At 44.0% G+C, this 26,452-nt stretch overlaps 1 protein-coding gene across 5 annotated transcripts in view; it reads right to left on the reverse strand.

The window, feature by feature from the left end:
• DYM (dymeclin) overlaps positions 1–26,452 on the reverse strand; it is a 389,955-nt gene that overhangs the window by 135,825 nt on the left and 227,678 nt on the right. For all 5 annotated transcript variants that reach the window (XM_073343511.1, XM_073343514.1, XM_073343512.1 and 2 more), the window contains 2 exons: positions 11,888–12,001; positions 9,431–9,525 (listed from right to left, as the gene is read on the reverse strand). In XM_073343511.1, the coding sequence (XP_073199612.1) occupies positions 9,431–9,525; positions 11,888–12,001 (209 nt within the window). The remainder of the gene's footprint in view (positions 1–9,430; positions 9,526–11,887; positions 12,002–26,452) is intronic.

Genomic DNA, 26,452 nt, shown 5'->3' on the forward strand with positions numbered 1-26,452 from the left:
GGGACACCCGTCTTAGACTTGATTCTGACTAACAGGGAGGAATTGGTTGCAAATCTGACCTGAGGTGAAAGTCAATTTGCGTGAAAGGGAGCATGAAATGATACACTTCATGATTCTAAGGAAAGGAAAGAGTGACAGCAGCAGAATAAGGACAATGGACTTCAACAAGGAGGCTTTAACAAACTCAGAGACCTGGTAAGGTCAGGTCCCCTAAGAAAAAAATCTAAAGATAAAAGCGGTTCAGGAGAGCGGCAGTTTCTCAAAGACATACAGTGGAGTCGCATCTTACACAAGGGTTAGGTTCTAAAGTCAGTGCGTAAAGCTAAAAATCACGTATAGTCAAAATTACCCTTGAAAATCCCTTAAATCGTCCATAAAGTACAGTATACTGTACATGATTTTGTGTATACAACTCTATACAGTAATATGTATAAATGTATAATGTATACAGTAATGTACAGTATATAATAAAGAGTACATATGCAAATATAATTTTACTGTACTGTATTTCTAATTACAGCATAATTACAGGGGGGTAATTACATCAATCACAACATTTCTGAGGTTGAAGTGCTTCCTAAAACTGTTAAGCCAACCTTGACTGGCTTTGAATTCCTTCTCATCAGAAGGCTGTCCCTCTTCGGTGGGAGGTTTGAACAGCGCATAGAGGCTAAGAGCCTTTTCTTACAACGTGTTGCCATTGATAGGCACATGTTTATGGTTCATGTCTTCCAGCCATAAGTTTAATGCCTTTTCAGTCTTCACTAAAGTCTTATCACACACCTGGCTCGTCACCTTAGCAGTTATAGGAGCACTTGATTCCACGGCTTGACAAATTCCTCTCTCTCAAATCTTGATGGCACGGATGCTAGATTTGTTGCAGCCATATTTACGTGCCACGTTGGAGACCGACATATCGTCTTTCAATAAGTCCAACAGAGCCAGTTTTTCCTCCAGCTTTGGAACAGATCGCTATTTCTTCGGTTGAGCACTAGATGAAGTAGTTGGCTTGCGTTTAGGGGCCATGTTGTATGAAAAATACGTATCTTTAAACACTAGACTCACACTCAGTGCGGCGAGATGCTCACACTATGAGAGGCATGCGGGAACTGAGACCGACTGAGGGAACAGCAGATTCACGTCTCCCATCTCACGCTCACTCCGGGTGGAATGGTGGGCAGAATCGCCTGCACTATTTACAGGTATCTTGTTATTTTTCTTTTTTTTTGCTGAGTGAGTATAGTTGAATTCGCGTAAGTTAAATGCGCGTATGATGTGGCTCACCTGTAATATTACAGATATGTAACAGCAAACTATCCCAGTGCAAAAGAAAGATAGGAAGAATGGTAAGAGGCCAATATGGCTGCATGAGGATCTCTTTAATAATGACCTGAAAACCAAAAAGAAATTATACAAAGTGGGAACATGGACAAACTGCTAAGGAAGGATATAAAAGAACAGCACAAACATGTAGGGACAAAATCAGAAAGGCTATGGCACAAAGTGAGTTATATGTAGTAAGGGACATAAGAGGCAGTAAGAGGAGGATCTATAAATACACTGGGAATAAGGGAAAGACAAAGGAAAGTGTAGGTCCACTATTTAGTGGGAAAAGAGAGGTAATAATGGATGACATCAAGAAGACTGAGGTGTTTTATGTCTATTTTGCATCAGTCGTCACTAAAAAGGTTGAAACCAGATACATAACACAACTAATATTAACTCACACCAAATAGGGAAGGAACAGGTTAAAAAACATTTAGATGTATTCAAGTGGGCAGCGTCTGACAAAAATCACCCTAGAATACTAAAGGACCTAGCTGAAGCAATCTCGGAACAGTCAGCGACTATCTTAGAGAATTCATGGAGGATGGGTGAGGTCCCAAAGGACTGGAGAAAGGCAAACATAGTACCTATCTTTAAAATGCAGAAAAAGAGGACTCGAGGAATTACAGACCAGTCAGCCTAACTTCAATACCTGGAAAAATTCTGGAACAAATTATTTATCAATTTGTAAGCACCTAGATGACAATAGGGCAATAAGTAATAGCCAACATGGATTTTTCAATAATCATGCCAAACCAACCTAATTTCCTTCTTTGACAGGGTTACTAGCCTAGGGGATAGGGAGAAGCAGTAGAAATGATATATTTTGATGTAGTAAAGCTTTTGACACAATCCCACATGACAATCTTATAAGCAAACTAGGGAAATATGGTCTAGATGAAATACTTTAAGGTGAGTGCATCATCAGTGGAAAGACTGTACTCAAAGAATAGTTAGCAATGATTTGCTGTCAATCTGTGATGATATATCCTTGTGGAGTCCTGCAGAACTCAGTCCTGGGTCCATTACTATTCAATATTTTCATTTTTGACTTGGATAACGGAGTGGAGAGTATGCTAATAAAATTCGCAGATGTCATTAAGTTGTGAGAGGTTGTAAGCCCTTTGGGGCACAAAATGAGAATTCAGAACCACCTTGACAAATTGAAGAATTTGTCTGAAATCAACCAGATGAAATTCAATAAAGACAAGTGCAAAGTACTACATGTGCTGAGGAAGGCAAAATCAAAAGCATAATTAAAAAATGGTGAGTAACTCGCTAGGCAGTAGTACCGAAAAGAATTTGGGAGTTATAGTGGATCACAAATTGAATATAAGCCAACAATGCAGTCGCAAAAGAAAAGTGTAATACCATTCTGGGATATGTTAACAGGAGTCAGAGTAACAGCCGTGTTAGTCTGTATTCGCAAAAAGAAAAGGAGTACTTGTGGCACCTGAGAGACTAACCAATTTATTAGAGCATAAGCTTTCGTGAGCTACAGCTCACTTCATCGGATGCATACCGTGGAAACTGCAGCAGACTTTATATATACACAGAGGATATGAAACAATACCTCCTCCCACCCCACTGTCCTGCTGGTAATAGCTTATCTAAAGTGATCATCAGGTGGGCCATTTCCAGCACAAATCCAGGTTTTCTCACCCTCCACCCCCCCACACAAATTCACTCTCCTGCTGGTGATAGCCCATCCAAAGTGACAACACATACACAATGTGCATGACAATCAAGTTGGGCTATTTCCTGCACAAATCCAGGTTTTCTCACATCCCCCCACCCCCATACACACACAAACTCACTCTCCTGCTGGTAATAGCTCATCCAAACTGACCACTCTCCAAGTTTAAATCCAAGTTAAACCAGAACATCTGGGGGGGGGGGTAGGAAAAAACAAGAGGACACAGGCTACCTTGCATAATGACTTAGCCACTCCCAGTCTCTATTTAAGCCTAAATTAATAGTATCCAATTTGCAAATGAATTCCAATTCAGCAGTTTCTCGCTGGAGTCTGGATTTGAAGTTTTTTTGTTTTAAGATAGCGACCTTCATGTCTGTGATTGCGTGACCAGAGAGATTGAAGTGTTCTCCGACTGGTTTATGAATATTATAATTCTTGACATCTGATTTGTGTCCATTTATTCTTTTACGTAGAGACTGTCCAGTTTGACCAATGTACATGGCAGAGGGGCATTGCTGGCACATGATGGCATATATCACATTGGTGGATGTGCAGGTGAACGAGCCTCTGATAGTGTGGCTGATGTTATTAGGCCCTGTGATGGTGTCCCCTGAATAGATATGTGGACACAGTTGGCAACGGGCTTTGTTGCAAGGATAAGTTCCTGGGTTAGTGGTTCTGTTGTGGAACCCCGACCTGGGATATTCTATCTACTACCCAAGATCCATAAACCTGGAAATCCTCGGCGCCCCATCATCTCAGGCATTGGCACCCTGACAGCAGGATTGTCTGGCTATGTAGACTCCCTCCTCAGGCCCTACGCTACCAGCACTCCCAGCTACCTTCGAGACACCACTGACTTCCTGAGGAAACTTCAATCCATCGGTGATCTTCCTGATAACACCATCCTGGCCACTATGGATGTAGAAGCCCTCTACACCAACATTCCACACAAAGATGGACTACAAGCCGTCAAGAACACTATCCCCGATAATGTCACGGCTAACCTGGTGGCTGAACTTTGTGACTTTGTCCTTACCCATAACTATTTCACATTTGGGGACAATGTATACCTTCAGATCAGCGGCACTGCTATGGGTACCCGCATGGCCCCACAGTATGCCAACATTTTTATGGCTGATTTAGAACAACGCTTCCTCAGCTCTCGTCCCCTAAAGCCCCTACTCTACTTGCGCTATATTGATGACATCTTCATCATCTGGACCCATGGAAAAGAAGCCCTTGAGGAATTCCACCATGATTTCAACAATTTCCATCCCACCACCAACCTCAGCCTGGTCCAGTCCACACAAGAGATCCACTTCCTGGACACTACAGTGCTAATAAACAATGGTCACATAAACACCACCCTATACCGGAAACCTACCGACCGCTATTCCTACCTGCATGCCTCCAGCTTTCACCCTGACCACACCACACGATCCATCGTCTACAGCCAAGCTCTGCGATACAACCGCATTTGCTCCAACCCCTCAGACAGAGACAAACACCTACAAGATCTCTGTCAAGCTTTCTTACAACTACAATACCCACCTGCAGAAGTAAAGAAACAGATTGATAGAGCCAGAAGAGTTCCCAGAAGTTACCTACTACAGGACAGGCCTAACAAAGAAAATAACAGAACGCCACTAGCCGTCACCTTCAGCCCCCAACTAAAACCCCTCCAACGCATTATTAAGGATCTACAACCTATCCTAAAGGATGACCCAGCACTCTCACAAATCTTGGGAGACAGGCCAGTCCTTGCCTACAGACAGCCCTGCAACCTGAAGCAAATACTCACCAACAACCACATACCACACAACAGAACCATTAACCCAGGAACTTATCCTTGCAACAAAGCCCGTTGCCAACTGTGTCCACATATCTATTCAGGGGACACCATCACAGGGCCTAATAACATCAGCCACACTATCAGAGGCTCATTCACCTGCACATCCACCAATGTGATATATGCCATCATGTGCCAGCAATGCCCCTCTGCCATGTACATTGGTCAAACTGGACAGTCTCTACTTAAAAGAATAAATGGACACAAATCAGATGTCAAGAATTATAATATTCATAAACCAGTCGGAGAACACTTCAATCTCTCTGGTCACGCAATCACAGACATGAAGGTCGCTATCTTAAAACAAAAAAAACTTCAAATCCAGACTCCAGCGAGAAACTGCTGAATTGGAATTCATTTGCAAATTGGATACTATTAATTTAGGCTTAAATAGAGACTGGGAGTGGCTAAGTCATTATGCAAGGTAACCTGTGTCCTCTTGTTTTTTCCTACCCCCCCCCCCCCAGATGTTCTGGTTTAACTTGGATTTAAACTTGAAGAGTGGTCAGTTTGGATGAGCTATTACCAGCAGGAGAGTGAGTTTGTGTGTGTATGGGGGTGGGGGGGATGTGAGAAAACCTGGATTTGTGCAGGAAATAGCCCAACTTGATTGTCATGCACATTGTGTATGTGTTGTCACTTTGGATGGGCTATCACCAGCAGGAGAGTGAATTTGTGTGGGGGGGGTGGAGGGTGAGAAAACCTGGATTTGTGCTGGAAATGGCCCACCTGATGATCACTTTAGATAAGCTATTACCAGCAGGACAGTGGGGTGGGAGGAGGTATTGTTTCATATCCTCTGTGTATATATAAAGTCTGCTGCAGTTTCCACGGTATGCATCTGATGAAGTGAGCTGTAGCTCACGAAAGCTTATGCTCAAATAAATTGGTTAGTCTCTAAGGTGCCACAAGTACTCCTTTTCTGTTAACAGGACTGTCATCTGTAGGACATTGGAGGTCATTCTCCCACTCTATTTGGCACTGGTGAGGTCTCAGCTGGAGTACTGTGTCCAGTTCCGGGCACCATGCTTTAGGAATGGACAAATTGGAGCGAGTCCAGAGAAGCGTAACAAAAATGATAAAAGGTTTAGAAAACCTGACCTATGGGGAAAAGTTAGTAAAACCGGGCTTGTTTAGTTTTGAGAAAAGAAGACTGAAGGGGAACCCGATAACAGTCTTCAAATATGCGAAGAGTTCTTGTAAAGAGGATGGTGATCAATTATTTTCAATGTCCACTGAAGGAAGAACAGAAAGGGATGGGCTTAACCTGAAGCAGGGGAGATTTAGGTTACATATTATGAAAAAGCTTTCTAACTATAAAGACAGATAAGTATATAGGTGTCTCAGGAACGTTTTGGAATCCCCATGACTGGAGATTAACAGTTTTGACAAACACGTGTCAGTAGGGCTTAAATTGAGCTGGAGCCATCCAGAGTGGAGCTCCAGTAAATATTTTCAAACCCGTGGAAGCCCCAGCGCGCTCCATGGGGCTGAAGCCCCAAGGCAGCCTGTGTGGCTGAAACCCCAATCCTGGTGCCTTCCTGTGTGGCTAAAGCCCTGAGCCCCGCCCTGCAGCTGAAGCCAAGATCCCTGAATGGGGGTGGGGGATGGGGAGCTCCAGGAAATAGTCTCTGAGAAATTAAGCTTTGCCTGTCTCAGCAAATTTAGACTGTAAAAACATTACATTATTACTGTTACCCTTGTCTTAATTTGTCCTTCCCTCCTAGTGTTGTTCACAGTCACTTGTTGTGTCCTGTCTTAAACTAGATAATGCAGCCACTTTTTCTTCTGTGTTTCAACCCAGCAAAGCATGGCCTCGATGCCGACAGGACCCCACGGGCACCACTGGAATAACCACCACCTCTCACTTAGCGAACAATCAGTAAATCTGTACAATCTGTAGTGAAGAATTCTGTAAATGCAATGAGTTCTCAGATTTTTCCACCTGCCCCGAAAGATTACCAACATGCTGATTTTAGGCATGTTCCTGCAGTTGTTACTCAGATATAACTTCTCCTGAATAAGAACTGCTAGGCCAGTCCCTAGTGGTTTTGACCTTATTGTTATTATTTGTATTGCAGTAGCACCCAAGAGCCCCAGTCTTGGACCAGGACCCTAATGTATTAATCACTGTACAAACACAGAACAAAAAATGATTCCTGTTTCTAAGGGATTACTCTTTTGAAAAACTACGGTTTTGAATTCCAGTATTATTTTGACAGGTTTCAGAGGGTAGCCGTGTTAGTCTGTATCAGCAAAAACAATGAGGAGTCCTTGTGGCACCTTAGAGACTAACAAATGTATTTGGGTATAAGCTTTCATGGGCTATAACCCACTTCATCAGATGCACGAAAGCTTATGCCCAAATACATTTGTTAGTCTCTAAGGTGCCACAAGGACTCCTCGTTTTTAGTATTATTTTGGTTGCTCCAACTCTGATTTTTATTCCAGCATGAGTAGAATTAGACACACTATTTCAAATGCGGCTTTACTAGTTCCTTATACAATGCAAGAATACTGTGCAATATGCAATTTCGTACTTTTAATTTAAACATGACAGAGATTTTGCTGTTTTTTCCATCATTACGCATCATAGCTTTAAATACATAACCATTCTGTATGTGTGAGGGAGAAATACAATGCAATTTTGTATCACACCTTTCATATAAGAATACAGAGCAACTAGTCTTCACATCCAAATAAAAACAAGTAGGTTCATATATCAGAGCAGTTATATCGTGAGATGGATGCAGTGGACACAAAAAACCCAAGCTCATAGTGAATTGTTGTGTATGAAGCGCCTAACATTATTTGGTTGAGTTACATGTCCTTGCCTGGGTCTTGAGATAGGATCTGAGAAATGTCAGGGAGTCAATCTGCTGCCTAGATGGTGGGAATAGCATGCAGGAAGGATCCAGTGATCACTGTAGAGAAGGTTTTGGTGGAGTGCAGGGAGAGTGACTGGTAGAGACATAGTGACAAATGTTTGAAATGCAGAGGGATTGGAGAGTGGAAAGGGATGAAAAGAAAGGCAGGGAGGGAGGGAAGTATACCTCAGTGGTTTGAGCATTGGCCTGCTAAACCCAGGATTGTGAGTTCAATCCTTGAGGGGGCCATTTAGGGATCTGGGGCACAAATTGGGGATTGGTCCTGCTTTGAGCAGGGGGTTGGACTAGATGGCCTCCTGAGGTCCCTTCCAACCCTGATATTCTATGATTCTATGAGAGAGATTGGGAATATAGGAAAGGCAATTCCCTGCAGAATGTGGAAGAGGCTGTACATATCATATTCTGAAATGGGTAAAAAGTCTGCAAGTTTTCCAAGGACTGAGGTGATTTATGCTTGCTTTCAAAGGCATCCATTAGTCTCATTATTATTTCACATTTCACAGGTTGATATTTGGAAAGTTGGACTTAGAGACCATAAAGGGTAATATGTAAGAATGTTGGATGTAGAGACCAGGAATCAGGAAATGAATAAGAATAGCAGCACAAGAGTTATTTAGGACAATATCAAACATAGGCAACAATTAGAGTTACAGACTTGGTAAACACTGTAAGGAAGAGAGCTCAGATTTAAGTTGAACATGTACTGTAGGCTACAGCCATTGTGCGTGAATAGAAGACTTGTGTCAAGCAGGGAGATGATGATGGCATACATAGAAGTGAGCACCTCAAGAGCAGGAAGGACCATCACAGAAATAGTTCCACAAAACCAATATTTTTTAAAAATACTGTACTTCTTGTTAGTCTAGACTTTTACAAAATACATACATACTTATCAAAGAAATATGTGATATTTTGAACTAATTTTTGGCATAAAATCTATATTTGCCAAGCATTGAAAAAATTTTCCCCTGGGATGTAATGTCATGGACCTTTTTGGTTTCCTTTGGAGCACTGAGTAGATGAGCTGCTAAAATAAACTAGACACATCCCACATGAGTACCTGTAATTACATGGTGGCCTCTGGAACTGGTGGAACTTGGTCCTTCCCATCTTCTATATCTAAGACTCTATGAAAGCAGTGTCCCTTTTATTAGAACACAAGCTGACATTAACTGACTTGTTACAAGAAAGGCTAGTGAACTTGACCATTCAAAAAGGCACAAAAGTAAGTAACTGCAAAAAGTGCACAATACCCCATCACAAAGGGATGGCTATGTTTTGTCTACGTTAAAAATAAAGTCCTCCGTCCTCAGCACAGGCAGAAATATAGTAAGTTGAAAGTCCAGTTAACAATGTTCTGGAGAACTATCACCCCCTGCATTTTTGTCATAACAGAAGAAGTGACTGAAAAATATTCCAGTTTAAAAGCAGTTGCTATGGCTGCTCTATGGAGAACAGAAAAAATCAAAAGTTTCTTTGATAAAGATTCATAATATTTTTCACTAACTCAAAATATAACCCAGACTTCATGAAGGGAAATAAGATTTATCTGGTATAATTTAATTCCAATTTCACTTATATCTATTCAGTCATAGAAAATTCAAGTCCCTTTTCCTCTGAATTTAGTTGGAAGACCAGTTTAAATATTTTTAAAAGGCTTATATTTACCTGATGATTCTCTGAGCAGCATACTGATGAAGGGAGCGGAACTGTGCTGACATATTTGCTAAGGCTGCCAGACAATTTGTATGAAGGTATTTGTCCTGTTGGAAAAGAGGGGAAAAAACACATCAAACTGTCCTTTTCACATACACTAAGACCTGTCATAAGAAACCACTCAAAGGACTAACAAACATCCGTTGCTTAACACAGGTGGTCTTCTAATAAAGGTGGAGCAGAATTACACTTTGTATATTTAGAGATGCTTTAATAATGGTCTCTTTAGACATGAATTTGCCTAATAAGGGTGGGCTCTTGTACAGATTTCACTGTACATATATATTTTAAAATCAAAGTTGATATACAACGGGATCATGAATATAATTGATAAATGGTAGAGAAAATAGTCTATACTGCTTTTTAATTCTCTCTCCTTTCCTTTGCCCCAATTCTCTCCAAACTTACCCAACCCTTTTTGCCCTATACTCTGACCTCCATATTAATTATTTCAAAACATTCAACTTCTCCACAACTACCACTAATGTAGTATGTTATAAGTTCTGCTCCTGTATAGTTGGAGTTTCTGAAGCCCATTTTAACTGCCATCTTTCCAGATAAATGTTTAAACATTGGCTCACTCAAAGTCAGAGAACTGCAGAGCACAGACAAAACGGTGGAATCCACAATCCTATGGCTTATGCAATATGTATCTTGCTCACAGGAGAGAGGCAAATAAACATGGATTGTGCTATTCTTCAAGGGAAGACAATAAATCTTAAACAGCATATTGGAGGGATTAATTTATTGTAATAGATATTAAAAGTGGTAGGGGTTGCTTATTGTATCCTCACCTTTTGCAGAAAATTAGATTCTCCACTCCCAGGCTTTATCTCTAGTCATATGTTTGACCAATCCCTCTACAACATGGAGCAATGTTTAATGACTTCCTTCATTAAGAAGTTCCTCTTCCCTACTCAGGACTAAAATGTGCATTTATTCTCCTTATGAGTAACACAGACCCCCAATGCCACATATAAATTCCGAGTATCTTCCATTCTAATTGATGTAAACACGGAGTGGCCTCTGGCTCCTTCTACTACTTATTCTGCCAGTGCCTGGGGAATCTGTATATTATGGCAATCAGTACAGTAGGCTGAAATCAGATATATATTCAAAATTCCATTTCCTATGTCACCTGCACTTGCCTTGTCTGTAACGAGGCTAGATAGAATTCCTGTGCTCCCATGTTCAAAGTATAAAGCTCCTCTTGTGAGCAAGAAGATTCATTCAGCATTGCTGGCTAGAACTTACCCAGGACTCAAAAAAAAAGGGGGGGACGCGAAAGAATGGGGGAGTTTCTGGTTCCAACTGAATATTCTGTAAAGCCTCTAAGTTAAACCAGTGGGTAAATCTGATAAATATTTGGAATTTAATACCAAAATGCAGCCTATTTACAAGAAACCATTTACTGGTTAAATGGCTCGCAAACCCTTATTCCTGTTTATGAAATGTTACTTGACAAAGTACAGCTTACATTTAATCCAATATAAACTCTGCAACCAGTATCAGCTTCCTTGCCTTCCATCTCATTGTGTCTGTTATTTCATGAAACAGAAATTACAGCCAATTAATGTCTGTTTTAAGTAGTTAATAGGGGTGGTGTTAATATTATTACCATACAATTCTCTCATCTATATTTTGGTGTGACCACAGAGATGGTGATTTTGGTTTTAAATTATTTGATCTAGTACAACTAACACCATGCTTTAGTTAATTTTATTGCAAAAGCTTCTCAACATTTTCAGCAATGAAAGAAACGTACAGAAGCCTTTAATGTAGTTTACATGTCTGCTACACACATTAGAGAGATACACTTGAAGTGCTCCTACATTAAAGATCCACAACATATAACCTAATGGATTTTAGGGAAGTCAGAAGTGAAATAATGCATGATGGGGAATGTATCTAAAACAACCATGTTTTGCCCCAGATCTCTCAATTATACTCATAAGAAAAAAAGTAAAAGTAATTTTCTTCCACCCCAATTTCCACAACTGTTTATAAAACTATACTATCAAATAGCAAGGAACCCAAATCCATACTTCTGGATAATTTAATATAGGTAAAAAATCCCACACATAATTTAATGCTGATATTTTTTTCTCTCATCAGAAATCTATTACTTTTTTCAGGAACTATGCAACTACTACTACGACTGGACTTTGTATGTTAGTAATCAAAGCAGCAGACCTGAATGATATCACAGAAACTGCTTTACAAATTCAGAAGCACTTCATACTGTACCTGAGTGCTGACCTTTTTTCTGCCTCCCCCACTGTGTTTAGGTGCTCATTTGCTGCAAAAAGGTTCACTTTTGGTTTTTTTACCTCTGTTTGGAACTGAACACCAGCTGATGGAAGACTGCAGATATACACTACATATGTAAGTTCTAAATATAACTCTTACCCTTGTCCTTGTCATGTTGTACTGAATGGTTCTTATCACCACCAGTATCAGGAGACTCCCTAGTGAAATCTCGGTTAGAACACGCTCTGAGTACCAAGTGATATTTTTCAATATCTGCAATGAGGAAAAAAAATAGGTTTCAACACCACATTTCAATTGTGAGTGAGATGACATAAAATCATGCAGTTCTCTGGGCTCTTGCTTCCCTCGAGACAAATAAATTACCCTCCAAGTTCAATACACTAAAATGTACTCTGTTCTAGAGTTTCAAAAGATATTGCAGTAGTATCCAACTTGTAGATCTCATTAACTTTGTTCTGCAGGTCATGTGGAGAAGGTACAAAGAGGAAATATGTGAATAAAAAATTACTGGTGTGCTGAACTAACTTTAATTAAGCAGTATAAGTGTACACACACACACACACACATATATATACACACATATGTAGCCACACCCGCACACATATGTGTGTGGCGAAAGTAAATAAAGAAGTGTTATTTACTCCTTCTCATAACACAAGAACTAGGGGTCACCAAATGAAATTAATAGGCAGCAGGTTTAAAACAAATAAAAGTAATTATTTCTTCACACAACACACAGTCAACCTGTGGAACTGTTTGTCAGAGGATGTTGTGAAGGCCAAGACTATATAACAGGGTTCAAAAAAGAACTAGATAAGTTCATGGAGGATAGGTCCATCAGTGGCTAGGATGGGCAGGGATTGTGTCTCTAGCCTCTGTTTGCCAGAAGCTGGGAATGAGCAATAGGGAATGAATCATTTGATGATTACCTGTTCTGTTCATTCCCTCTGGGGCACCTGGCATTGGCCACTGTCAGAAGACAGGCTACTGGGCTAGATGGACCTTTGCTCTGACCGAGTATGGCTGTTCTTATGTTCTTATGCAAAGTGAAACCTGTCTTGAAAGTCTATTTGAGAGACTAGCAAAGATCAGCTGTTTACCATGACTAGAGCTCCTAGGTTCTATGGACAATACAAATAAATTTATAATAGAGGTATCTCATTAAAGGTGGAGAAGAATTGTACTCAGTGCATTTGGGAACACTCTGGGAAACTAGTGAAATAGGAAGTTGTCTAATAAGGGTGGTTACACGTAGAGTAAATGAAAGAAATTAGTATGAGTTAAGTTTCAATGCAATATATGAGATTTACAAAAAAATATAATAGCATAAAAATGCATGCGAAATGTATACAACGAAACCTATGCAATAGTTTAACAATTTATTAGCAAACCTCTTGTCTTGAGACCATTCAAAAATAATCTCAAAACAACAGAGTACTATTCTGCTCCACATTTATTAAACAGCCACCCTATTAAGGGACAGATTTGTCAGCCCTCCGAATGGTCATTTATTGTAGGTTTAAATCAACATTAGTAATAAAATGAGACAAGGAACTGCCTCTTGTTAACAAAGCCAGTACAAAACCTTCGCTTAGCATGGATGAAATTTCAAAAGCCCAATTTATTTATTTACCAATAAAACTTACAGAATTTTTAAATATTGCGCTCAGAATTTTTAATTTTTTTGGTGCAGAATTTTTAATTTTTTGCACAGAATGCCCTCAGGAGTAAGTATGATAAGTAAATCCTCGTGGCAGATGTAGTTTTCAAGTCAGTCAATCAGTCTCAGATCCACTGAGTTTTTTACATCATTTTATCTCCCCAGAAAGGGAATTCAGTCTACGTGCATCTTGACATATTTACAAGTTATGAGATAATTTACAAGTTATGAAATAAGAGTACATAGAGAGGTCTATGCCAAAGGAACAACAGAGACTATGGCTATCTTTTCCTTCTCCAGTTGTGGTTTAAAGGAATTGTTATGAATCATTTTGTTAGCTAGGTTCCCCTTCCGCATTCCTGGAACCAGACCATCTTTTACAAAATGTTGAATAGAAAGCGTTCAGACTCAAACACACCCTTTAAAAATAACATTTTGTGCATCTGTATTGCACCACATGCACAAGTATTCACTTCCTTCCTATAATTAAACTTCTAGTTTAAGAGTCAAATTAAAAGCAGCCCTTGGCAGAGCTCAAATTGGACTGGTACAGACCAGTACATCAGGACTAGAACATTTTGCCAACGTATCAGCACTTCAGTGACTCTTGAGCCTTCAGTTATTCTTCTAAAAAGAAAAGGAGTACTTGTGGCACCTTAGAGACTAACCAACTTATTTGAGCATAAGCTCAACAGCTTATGCTCAAATAAATTGGTTAGTCTCTAAGGTGCCACAAGTACTCCTTTTCTTTTTGCAAATACAGACTAACACGGATGTTACTCTGAAACCAGTTATTCTTCTGGGAGCCCAGGCTGTATCCAAGTTCCACACCCTACTTCAAAGTGAGGGATACTACTACTGGTCAACTTCCCTAAAGCTAATCCAATCTAATAACTACTTTCACTCTACTGGATGGAGCCCAACCTCAGCATAAGGAATAGGAGGGTGGGAAGATGGGAGAATATACAGAGGCAACATCCCCACTTGTCTTTCAGGGTGATTGTGTTCATCTTCTCATCTCTTCTTTGGATGTCACCAAGAAAGACCAATACTCTCTCTTTTCCAAGTAAAGGCTCTTCAGATGACAAACATATTCCAAAGAAGCAGCAATGAAAAACTGTCCTCTCGTCTGCTGACTTTTACAGCCTCTAGGGTAACAGACTGAGAGGGAAATCTTTCCTCCAGAAGAGAAAAGGATCAGGAGGTGGCAGCCACTATCCTCAGAAAGAAACAGAGACCTGAAGGGGTGATCACTACAATACACACACAGACAAAGGGAGGAGGTGACACCTGATGCTACTTCAGGTTCTGGCATCTTTACACTCACTTCCTCTCTGGGATTAATGGGGTGGATCAAGGATTTGCATATACACCCCTCCCCCTTTCAAACAGAAGTCACAGGAGGTACCTAAAGCAAAAGAGGGAGTCCTATGGGAAAGGCTTTAAAACGTTCTATACAGAAAGTGTCCGGGTTTCACAAAATAAAATGCATTCGGTGAAACTCCAGAAAGTTTTTTAAAAAGTTACAAGATGTCTTGTGAACCAGAAGTCCTAACATATACAATTACCAGAAAAAGAGGGCAGCCTGTGTTCTGAAGTCGACAGGGGATTCTGGAGGAATGCAGCATTAAGGTTGTTAACTCTGCAAAAACTGTGCCACAACATTTGGAATGAAAGCAAAAAAGTATAGGAGGTTGTTATTAAAAAGTACACTAGGGGTGTCTTACCATTACACTTAACATTAGTATATAATGGCAATTTGGTATACTGGAAATCATAGCATTGTAATTCCACATGATTACAGGGCAAATGCATTTGAAAATAAATGCACTGGTTGTGCCTCAACAGAGAGAGCCCATTATTCTTTAGTGATATTGTAGTCCTGGGACATACATTAGTCTGCAAGAATGTACCTCTCTAAATATGGATGTCAGAGCTCAGGGCAAATGCACCACTCAAGGGTTCAGCAAGAGTACCCAACTCTCAGGCTTCCAGCTCCCCAGCTGTTGCCTCTCTTGAGTGGAGATACACATCTCTCCTCCTTCTGACTGGCTACACCCAGACTGCCCCATTCCCTTGCCTCTGCTGTGTAATTCCCAGCACAGACAGGTTCCTTAGGCCACCTGCTTGCTTTCTCTTCAGAGACAGATAACAGATATAATTTACCACACTGTTCTTTCTAAGCAAGCCTATTCTACTCTTAAGGTACAAAGCATTACAGAAAACACATTAAAAACAATAAAAGAACCTACACGTATGTTAATAAACTTATCAGAGTTCATACCAACTCTCACAGGGGCTCTGGCAACTGCAGTCTTTTAATAACCCATTGTAAGGGCATCCTTGTGGTAACAAGTTCATCAAAGCTTCAGCTCAGAACAAGCACAGTGTCTTATGAAGCCTCAGTAAGCCAAGTTTTTCCTATCCTCCCCTAAGGATTGGGGGCCTCTGTGGATCAGGGGTCTTGTCCATTTGCTGGATCAGGAAGAAGGCCCCAAGTCAGCTGAAAATCAAGGTTTTTACCCAAAAGTCTGTTCTTTGTCTATTGGTCTCTGGAGAATTCTGTTTGAACTAGTATATGCATATCTCTCCAGGGGAACTTCAAAGGCTAATAACAGAGGAAGTTCATTAGTGTGTCTCCCCCCCCCCCCACTAGAGAAGGTACATACAATGTCACAACAACACATATACAATTGTACTTTTAATAAAATTTACTTCTAAAGATGTTAATTCAAACTCAGCAAGGTTTAACTTAACTCAATAAAGTTTATCTTAATTCCATAAAGTTTCTTCAAGATACTGTCAGTCTGTCCCAATGGGTATTTAAATAACAAATGAATGGCTTGATTTTTAGAGATATGTAGCACTCACACTTCTCACCGATGATAGTGGAAGCAGCTGTGGGCAGAATCTCTGATAGTCACACTATTTCCTTCTTTGACAGAGTTACTGGCCAACTGGATAGGTATAAGCAGGTAACATGACTTGTCTTGACATTAGTAAAGCTTTTGATAATCCCACATGACATTCTCATAAGCAAACTACGGAAACATGATGTAGATGAAATTACTACAAAGTGTGTGCACAACTGGTTGAAAAATCATATTCAAAGAGCAGTTATCAATGATTCACTGTCAAACTGAGAGGATGTATCTAGTGAAGTCCTGCGGGACTCCTACCTCCTGAACTATTCAACCTTTTCATTAATGGAATGGAAAAGACAGTTACCTTTTTGTAACTGGTTTCAGAGTAACAGCCGTGTTAGACTGGCGTTCTTCGAGATGTGTTGCTCATGTCCATTCCATTGTAAGTGTGTGTGCTTGGTACACGCACCAGTGCCGGAAGTTTTTCCCTCAGAGGTATCTGTGGGGGACCGGTTCTGGTGCCCTCTGGAGTGGTGACTGTATGCTGCGGTATAAGGGGCGCTGCCGGTTCCCCCAACCCTCAGTTCCTTCTTGCTGGAAACTCTGACAGTGGGGAAGGAGGATGGGTCATGGAATGGACATGAGCAGCACCAGTTACGAAAAGGTAAACATCTTTTCTTCTTCAAGTGCTTGCTCATGTCCATTCCAGGTGCCTCCCAAGCAGTACCACCGGAGGTGGGTAGGAGTTCATGGACGTGTCGACTGTAACACAGCTCTGCCAAATCCAGCATCATCTCTGGCCTGCTGGGTGATGGCGTAATGTGCTGTGAACATGTGCACTAAAGACCACATGGCAGCCCTGCAGATGTCTTGGATGGGTCGGTGTGGTACGAAGGCTGCTGAGGACGCTTGTGCTCTGGTTGAGTGGGCCCTTAGGTGGTGGTTTGACCGAACTAAGTCATAACAGGTCTGGATTCAGGAGGTGATCCAGTTCAAGATCCTCTGAGAGGACACCGGATACCTTTCATCCTGTCCACTGTTGTGATGAAGAGTTGGGTCAATACGCAGAAGGACTTGGTGCACTCCAGGTAGAACGCTAGGGCGCACTGACCATCCAAGGTGTGCAGCTGCCTCTCCTCCGCAGTTGAGTGCAGCTTTGGACAGAAAACCAGGAGAAAGATATCCTAGTTAACACAGAAGTGGGACACTACCTTAGGCAAGAATGTGGGGTGGGAGGGTCGCAGCTGGATCTTGTCCTTGTAGAAAACCATGAAAGGAGGCTCCGAAGTGAAGGCTTTAATCTTGGATACTTGCCTTGCTGAGGTAATGGCTATAAGGAAAGCAATCTTGACAGATGTGAAATGGAACACGAGACCAAGGACCCAAAGGGAGGCCCCAGGAGCCTTGAGAGGACGATGTTGAGGTCCCATTGCAGAATCAGGTCCTGGACCAGTGGGAAGAGTCACTCTAGTCCTTTTAGGAACTGGATGAACATGTCATGTGAGAACACCGATTTGCCCTGGACATGCTGGTGGAAAGCTGATATGGCTGCTAAGTGCACCTTGATGGAGAAAGCGTGAGGCCTTGATGCTTAAGGTGTAGCAGGTAATCAAGGATGGATTGCAAAGACGACCTCGTTGGGGAGATGCCACGCTTCTCCGCCCAGCAGGAGAATCATAGAATCATAGAATATCAGGGTTGGAAGGGACCCCAGAAGGTCATCTAGTCCAACCCCCTGCTCGAAGCAGGACCAATTCCCAGTTAAATCATCCCAGTCAGGGCTTTGTCAAGCCTGACCTTAAAAACCTCTAAGGAAGGAGATTCTACCACCTCCCTAGGTAACGCATTCCAGTGTTTCACCACCCTCTTAGTGAAAAAGTTTTTCCTAATATCCAATCTAAACCTCCCCCACTGCAACTTGAGACCATTACTCCTCATTCTGTCATCTGCTACCATTGAGAACAGTTTAGAGCCATCCTCTTTGGAACCCCCTTTCAGGTAGTTGAAAGCAGCTATCAAATCCCCCCTCATTCTTCTCTTCTGCAGGCTAAACAATCCCAGCTCCCTCAGCCTCTCCTCATAAGTCATGTGTTCCAGACCCCTAATCATTTTTGTTGCCCTTCGCTGGACTCTCTCCAATTTATCCACATCCTTCTTGTAGTGTGGGGCCCAAAACTGGACACAGTACTCCAGATGAGGCCTCACCAATGAATCACTTCCACTTTGCCAGGTAAGTCGCTCTGCTGGAGGATTTTCTGCTTTCCAAGAGGACTTGCTGTACCTGACTGGAGCAGGCCCTTTCCTCTGGGTTAAGCCATTCACCAAGCCGTTAGGTGAAGGGAGTGAAAGTTCGGGTGCAGGACCCATCCGTGGTCTTGCAAGAGGAGATCTGGGCGGCTGGGCAATGGCCATGTGGGAGCCACGGCCAGGTCCATGAGCATGCCAAACCAATGTTGGCAAGGCCACGCTGGGGCAGTCATGAGACTCATGCTTTGTCTGTTTTGACTTTTGCTAGTATCCTGCTGACCAGTGGAACCAGCGGGAATGTGTATGTCAGATCCCCTTCCGATGACAGAAGGAAGGTGTCAGTGAGGAAGTCCCTGCTTAGGCCCTGGAGGGAACAGAACTGCTGGCACGTCCTGTTCTGTCTGGTGGTGAACAGGTTCACTCGGGGAGTTTCCCACCTTCAGAAGAGGACCTGTACAACCTCCGGGTGGAGGGACCACTCGTGGTGAGAGAAGGAGGATCTGCTGAGGTGATCCGTCAGCGCATTCTGGATGCCAGGGAGGTACGATGCCTCAAGGTGGATGTCGTGCTGGATGCAGAAGTCCCACAATCGGAACGCTTCCTGACACAGAGCCAACGAGCGGGCTCCCCCTTACCTCTTGATGTAGAACATTGAGGCCATGTTGTCTGTGAGTATCCATACCACTTGACCGGAAAGATGTGGCAGGAAGACTCCGCAGGCTAGGCGGACTGCTCTGAGTTCCCTGACATTTATGTGCAATGTCAGTTCCTCTGGGGACCATGTTTCTTGGGTCCGCAGCTCGCCGAGATGTGCTCCCCAGCCGAGGTCGGAGGCATCCGATATTAGAGATACCAACGATCGAGGACTCTTGAAGGGAACTCCTTCTAGGACCACCCTCAAGTTGGTCCACCACTGCAGGGAGGTAAATACGTTCGGTGGGATTGTGATGATTTGTCCAGATGATCCCTGGACAGGGCATAGACTGTTGCCAGCCACCGTTGGAGGGGTCACAGTCTGAGCCTCTCATGGTGGATGACATAAGTACACACCAGCATGTGGTCCAACAGCCTGAGGCAGACCCAGGCTGTGGTGAGGGGATATGCAGAGACACTGGCAATGAGACCTGCCATCGTCTTGAACCTGTCCTGTGGCAGAAATGCTCTGGCACGGGTAGAGTTGAGGACAGCTCTGATAAACTAAATTTTCTGTACTGGAATTAACGTTAATTTTTCCTCGTTTATCAGCAGGCCCAGGGCACAGCACATGACCTGTAGTTCTGAGACGTCACGCTGGACCCGAGACCTGGAGCGGCCCTTGATGAGCCAGTCGTTGAGGTACGGGTAAATCTGGATACTCCAACACCTGAGGTAAGCAGCCACCACAGCCATGCACTTGATAAACACCCTTGGGGCTGTAGCCAGGCCGAATGGGAACACCACAAACTGGTAAGGAGCGGACCCCACTGTGAAGCGCAGGAATTGTCTGTGTCTTTGGCAAATTGATATGTGGAAGTAAGCGTCCCTCAAAATAGAGGGCAGCGTACCAGTCTCACAGATCCAGAGGGGATGATGGAGGCCAGGGAGACCATGCGAAACTTCAACTTCTTGAGGCATTTGTTGAGGTCTCGCAGGTCCAGGATGGGTCTCAGACTCACTTTGGCCTTTGGGATTAGAAAGTACCAGGAGTAAAACCCCTTGCCTCTGTACTCTTGAGGGACTTCCTTCAGAGGCCACACTTGCAGAAGGCCTTTTACCTCCTGCGCGAGCAGGCTCTCGTGAGAAGGGTCCCTGAAGAGGGACAGGGAAGGAGTGTGTGTGGGGGGGAAAGAAATAAACTGGAGGGTATAACCCTGAGCCACGGTGTTGAGAACCCAGCGGTCCAAAGTTAGGGAGGCCCAGGCAGGGACAGGCCCAGGCAGCGCCCTCTGGCGCACCCTCAAAATGCCCACGTACCACCCTGCTGGTTGCGGGTGGAGCTCGACTGAGCAGAGGACGCCAGCTGGTGGCCTTGCCAGCATTTATAGCCTTTGCCCTTCTTACGGGAGGGATCCAATCTGTTCTGGTTTCCAAACCCTTGGGGCTGCTACGGCTTAAACCACTTTCTAGCCAGGCCTGGGGCGTAGAGGCCCAGGGTCCATAATGTTGCCTGGGAGTCCTTCAGCCTTTGCAATTTTGTGTCTGTTTGTTCAACAGAGCTTGGCCATCAAATGGGAGATCCTGTATTGACTGTTCAACCTCCGTCAACAAGCCCGACGACTGCAGCCAGGATGCCCTTCTCATCGAGATGGCAGAGCTCATGATTCTGGCCGCAGAGTCCACCACGTCTGAGGCCACCTGGAGGGCTGCTGTAGCCACTGCTTTGCCCTAATTGAGGATCACCTGGAACTCCTTCCTGGGGTCCTTGGGCTGCGAATCCTTGAACTTGGCCATGGACTGCCACATGTTAAAATTGTAGCGGCCAAGCAGGCTCTGATAGTTGACCACCCACAGCTAGAGGCTCAATGATGAATACATTTTCCTTCTGAATAAATAGAGTCTCTTTGAGTTCTTGTTTTTGGGGAGGTTGCATCTGGTTGGCCTTGCCTTTCCCGTTCATTAATGGGTGAGACCACCAGTGAGCTTGGGGCAGGGTGTTTGTAAAGATAGCAGGCACACAGTACTTTTGTTCTGCCCTTTTGCAGATGGGAGCAGTGAGGAGATGGGAGCAGTGATGAGGGAGTCTGCCACAAGGATTTTGTAATTTTTGTTACCACCTTGTGCAAGGGCACAAGGGCTGGAGCCACCAAGCTGAGGACTTCAAATAGACAGTCTGAGGGTTCCTCCAGCTCCTCAGCATGTAGCCCCAAGTTTGAGGCGACCCACTTTAGTAGCTCCTGATGGGCTCTGGAATCATCCGGTGGGACTGGACGAGGGGCCCTTGTGATCGCCTCGTCAGCCAAGGATAAGGAGAAAGCAGGCACAGGAGGATCTGCCACCTCAGATGACTGTTCAAGTGGTCCCTCAATGGGGCCTGGGTGAATCTGAGGAGTCTTTTCCCCAGTCACCTTCATATCGGGGGGCGGTCGGGAGATGGGGGCCGATGGTTTATTTGAGGCCACCGAGGCCGACCAGAGCCCTTGCAAGGGCTGCGGGAACCCCCAGGGATTTCAAGGGTGCCGGAGGTAGGCCACTGGCCCTGGGGCCACAGTGCTTCGGGCAGTACCACACACATAATGGGTACCCCGATGTGGGATCCTGGACCGCTGGTAAAGACTTCTGCTGGGTACCAGAATCTGAAGAGAACGGATTGCGTCCGGGGGACCAGGATGGTGCAGAGGCCGACTGTTCACCCCGGTCACGTCACTGCTGATTCAGATGTAGCAACGGAGAACTGCCTGAGCGCAACAACTCCTCATGCCGAGATCACAGAGACCGGTGGCGTTCAGTGGATCAGCGACGGTAAACCAGTGATCTATACCTCATGGTTTTTGACCAGTGCTGGTCTGTCAAATGAGAGCGGGAAGGAGTAGGGAACCGAGCTGGGGAACGTCGGTGCGGCCATGGCAACCCATACCGGCACTCAGGCGACCAGTAGTGAGGTTCCTGGGACCATCGGCTAGAGTCCCCGGAATGGTGCCAAACACTAGGGGAGTGGCTCAGGCATTCCTGGTTGTGGGGCTGCAGGGATAGGCTCACCTCCATGGTTCTGGGTTGTGTCACCGAAGATCGGCATTTTGAGCCCAGCGAGCAGTGCCCTGAGTCTGGAAACTGGCGGCAGGAACTCCACTGGGCGGGCCGCCCCATGTCTGAGGGGTGGTAGCTCTGTGTGGACAAGCATTGGCGGGACATTCCATGTGGTGAGGAGCAGTGATGGGGACCACTGGAAAGGTCCCAGGGCAGGTTTACCACTGGAACGGGGCACTGCTGTAGCTGGTGTGGGAGGCACCGGTAGCACTAGGACGTCCTGTGCAGCCTGTAGGGCCTAAGGCTTTGACGGCACATCCAGGTGCTGAGCGACTATGCCGCTATCTGGGGTGGCAGGCGCGTCTCGGGGTGGGCTAACCCACTCCACCCGAGCTGGGGCCCGACTCCCACTCGGAGGTGAGGAGCTGCCCCTGTCAGGTCTTCGCTCTCCTCCAGCCCTGTTTTTCCCTTTAAGAGATGTAGGCAATCATCTCCTCCAGGCCTTTCTTTGCTTTCTTGCTGGTTCCGGGAAGGGGGATCGGTGTCGGTCCAAAGATGGCACCGGCAGAGCACTCCACGCCGATGCCGCAGAGCTGGGAGCAGAGTTCGATCTGGACTGTTCCGGTCCTGGTGCCAGCACCGACTCCATACGGAGTGCCCAGAGACGATGTCCCGCTCCCTTTTTGTCCGAGGTTTGATGCCTTTACACTTGTTGCTGATGTGGGTTTCGCACAGGCACAGCAACCATGAGGATCGTTGATGGGCACTGGCTTTTTAAGCAGTCACAGGGTTTGAAGCCTGGGGATCAGGGCATTCTCCACCCCAAGGCTGAGTCCCATCCCGGACGAACTGACTAAGGGAAACTACTAACAATTTTCAACTATTTACAGGAGAAAAGTTTGTAACAACAGTTTGAGAAAGAGAAGGGTTGGCGAAGCAAGAAGACATTCTAGCACCTTCACTGGTGGTAGGAAGGAACTGAGGGTGGGGGGAACAGGTGACACCCCTTATATCGCGGCATACAGGTGCCACTTCAGAGGGCACCAGAGCTGGTCCCCTATGGATACCGCTGAGGGAGAAACTTCTGGCACCAGTGCATGTGGTGAGCACACATACCTACAATGGAATGGACACGAGCAAGCACTCAAAGAAGAAAGTAAGCTTATTGAATTTGCAGATGACACCAAGCTGGGAGGTCTTGCAAGCACTTTGGAGGACAGGATTAGAATTCAAAACGACCTTGACAAATTGATCAGAAATCAACAAGATGAAATTAAAGAAAGATGAATGTGAAGTACTATACTTAGGAAAAAATCAAATGCACAAATACAAAATGGGGAATAACAGGCTAGGCAGTAGTACTGCAGAAAAAGGACCTGGGGGTTATAGTGGATCACAAATTGAACATGAGCCAAAAATGTGATGCAGTTGTAAAAAAGGCTAATGTCATTCTGGGGTGTATTTACATGTGTGTTGTACATAAGACACTGGAGGTAACTGTCCCGCTATTCTAGGCGCAGGTGATGTCCCAGTTACAGCACTATGTCCAGTCTGGGTGCCACACGTTAGGAAAGATGTGGATAAATTGGAGAATGTCCAGAGGAGAGCAACAAAAATGATAAAAGGTTAGGAAACCAGATCTCTGAGGAAACGTTATAAACAGTGGCCATGTTTCTGAGAAAACGAGACAGAAGGGACCTGAAACAGTCTATATGAAGGGCTGTTATAAAGAGGATGGTGATCAATTGTTCTCCATATCCACTAAAGTCAGGGCAGGAAGTAATCTGTAGCAACGGAGATTTAGATTAGATATGAGGAAAACCTTTCTAACTATGAGTATAGCTAAATACTGGAATAGTTAAGTTCTGAAGTAGGTTATCAAGGGATGTTGTGGAATCCCCATCACTGGATCTTTTTTAAGAACAAGTTACAGGAACACCTGTCAGGGATGATCTTCATATATTTGGTCCAGCCACGGAGTGAGTAGGTAACCTCTCAAGGACTAGATAACCTCTCAAGATCCCTTCTATCCCTACATTTCATGATTCTATGATTACTTTACAATCTAAAGTTTAATTGCACACCACACACATCAGTAAAGTGACTGGTTGGTTGCCAGCTGTTGAAAGAGTAACAGAACTGCAAGCCTAAAAGTACATCCCACATTTGTAGCTTTCCCAGACTTAATGTGTCCTTTGAAGTTCAAATGTCAAATTTAGGAGAATAATGAATGCTGTAATACACAATATTCAGGTCATTTACTGATCACATAACATTCCACATCATTATGCTCCCTTTGCTGCTACTTAAGCTCTTAAACTCCTTCTATTAAAGGATTTTAATGTCAAACGTTATTTCCTAATTAATATATGATTTAAGAAAAAATTGTTAAGCTATGTAAGGTGCCTAATGGCTTGTTTCACACTTCAATGGACTGTGCCAACTTTAATTTTTATCTGAAGAGGATGGTGGACTGTCTGGAACTATTTTGTACTTGTGTTCTTTGCCTTTCCATGCCATCCCTTCTCTGCCCTCACCCCCGTCTGTCACTGGCATACTTCATCTGCAGCTGAAAAGCAAGCAAGCTGCTTCCGTCTGGAGCTTCTGACTGCATCAGTCCTCCCATTAATATTAACCATACTTACATACACATTTTGAGGGAAGAGTAGAACATCAAGGACCAACTGTCCACAACAGCATGTTCAGCACACTTCTTGCAAATAACCTTTTCTTTACCTCTCTCTGAGAAGCTCCATCAGCTCAGATATGAAATCCAAAGTCAGTTTATTAACATAGCTTTCCCCATTTGGCCCATACTCTGGATCTCATATCTGTTCAGACAATTTTGAATGACATTTGCTTTAAATTAGCATTTTGGCAGATTACTAGATTTCTACAATGAATGGTAACAAGGGCAAAAGTATTTTATAACTGAGGTGGAAGAAAGCCCCTATAAGGAACAACATAATATATAGCAAGGACTGGCCATTAACTTGAATCTAGATCACTTGTGTGTCTCCTCAACATATACAGTAACTCCTCACTTAAGGTTGTCCTGGTTAACGTTGTTTCGTTGCTAGTTACTGATCAATTAGAGAACATGCTCATTTAAAAATGCGCAATGCTCCCTTATAATGTTGTTTGGCAGCCACCTGCTTTGTCCACTGCTTGCAGGAAGAGCAGCCCGTTGCAGCTAGCTGGTGGGGGCTTGGAACCAGGGTGGACCAGGAGCCCCCAAGCAGGCTATCAATTGCCAGGCAGTTCAGCTGTCCCTCCCCCCACTGCCATATGCTGCTCCTGCCCTCTGCCTTGGAGCTGCTCCTGGGAGCCTCCTGCTTGCTGTGCGGGGGGGGGGGGAAGGGGGGGAGGAAGGAAGGGTGCTAATGTCAGGGTGACCCCCTCCCCCCACTCCTGTACCCCATCTCCACAGAGATGGGGAGATGACATGACAGGGCTCAGGATGGAGGGAGCTTGCTGGCAGCAGCTGCTGTCTCAACTTGCTGATCTACTTAAAAAGGCAGTGTACTCAGAGTGGGGTCAGCGTAATTAAAGGGGCAATGCACATCTCTCTCAGACACACACAAACACGGGGTGTGTGTCTCTGTCTCTCTCACACACACATGGTGTGTGTCTGTCTCTCTCTGCCATGCTGTGTCTCCTCCCTCCATTCGTACTGCCTTGTAGAGTGTGAGGCTACATTAACAACGTGTTAACCCTTGAGGGCTCAGCCCAGTGCTAGTTCATCATTTAGCAGTAAGGCATTCCCTGGGAAATATCCCACCCTCTTCCACCCTCTGACTCCACCACCTCAACCAAGCTTCACAATCATCATTGCTGTGCACAGTATTAAATTGTTTGTTTAAAACTTATACTGTGTGTATGTATTTTTTGTCTGGCGAAGATTTTTCCCTTGAATCTAACCCCAACATTTACATTAATTTTTATGGGGAAACTGGATTCGCTTAACATCGTTTCGCTTAAAGTAGCATTTTTCAGGAACATAGCTACATTAAGCAAGGAGTTACTGTAATACTGGAAGCCAGTGATTCAACTTCTATCCAGTTTGTTTCATAGCTTTACTATGGAAATTATGAATCACAGAATCATATTAGGGATGGAAAGAAACATATTGCCCATTCTACTGCCAATACAGGATTACTCCCAAACAGTACATTCTCAAGTGCTTTGTCCAGTCCAGTTTTAAGTGACTAAAACAATTTAACTTCCCATCAATTCCCTTGGAAGGTTATTATTCTACAGCCTAAACGA

The sequence above is a fragment of the Lepidochelys kempii genome, chromosome 5 (assembly GCF_965140265.1).
Source record: "Lepidochelys kempii isolate rLepKem1 chromosome 5, rLepKem1.hap2, whole genome shotgun sequence".
Lineage (NCBI taxonomy): Eukaryota > Metazoa > Chordata > Testudines > Cheloniidae > Lepidochelys > Lepidochelys kempii.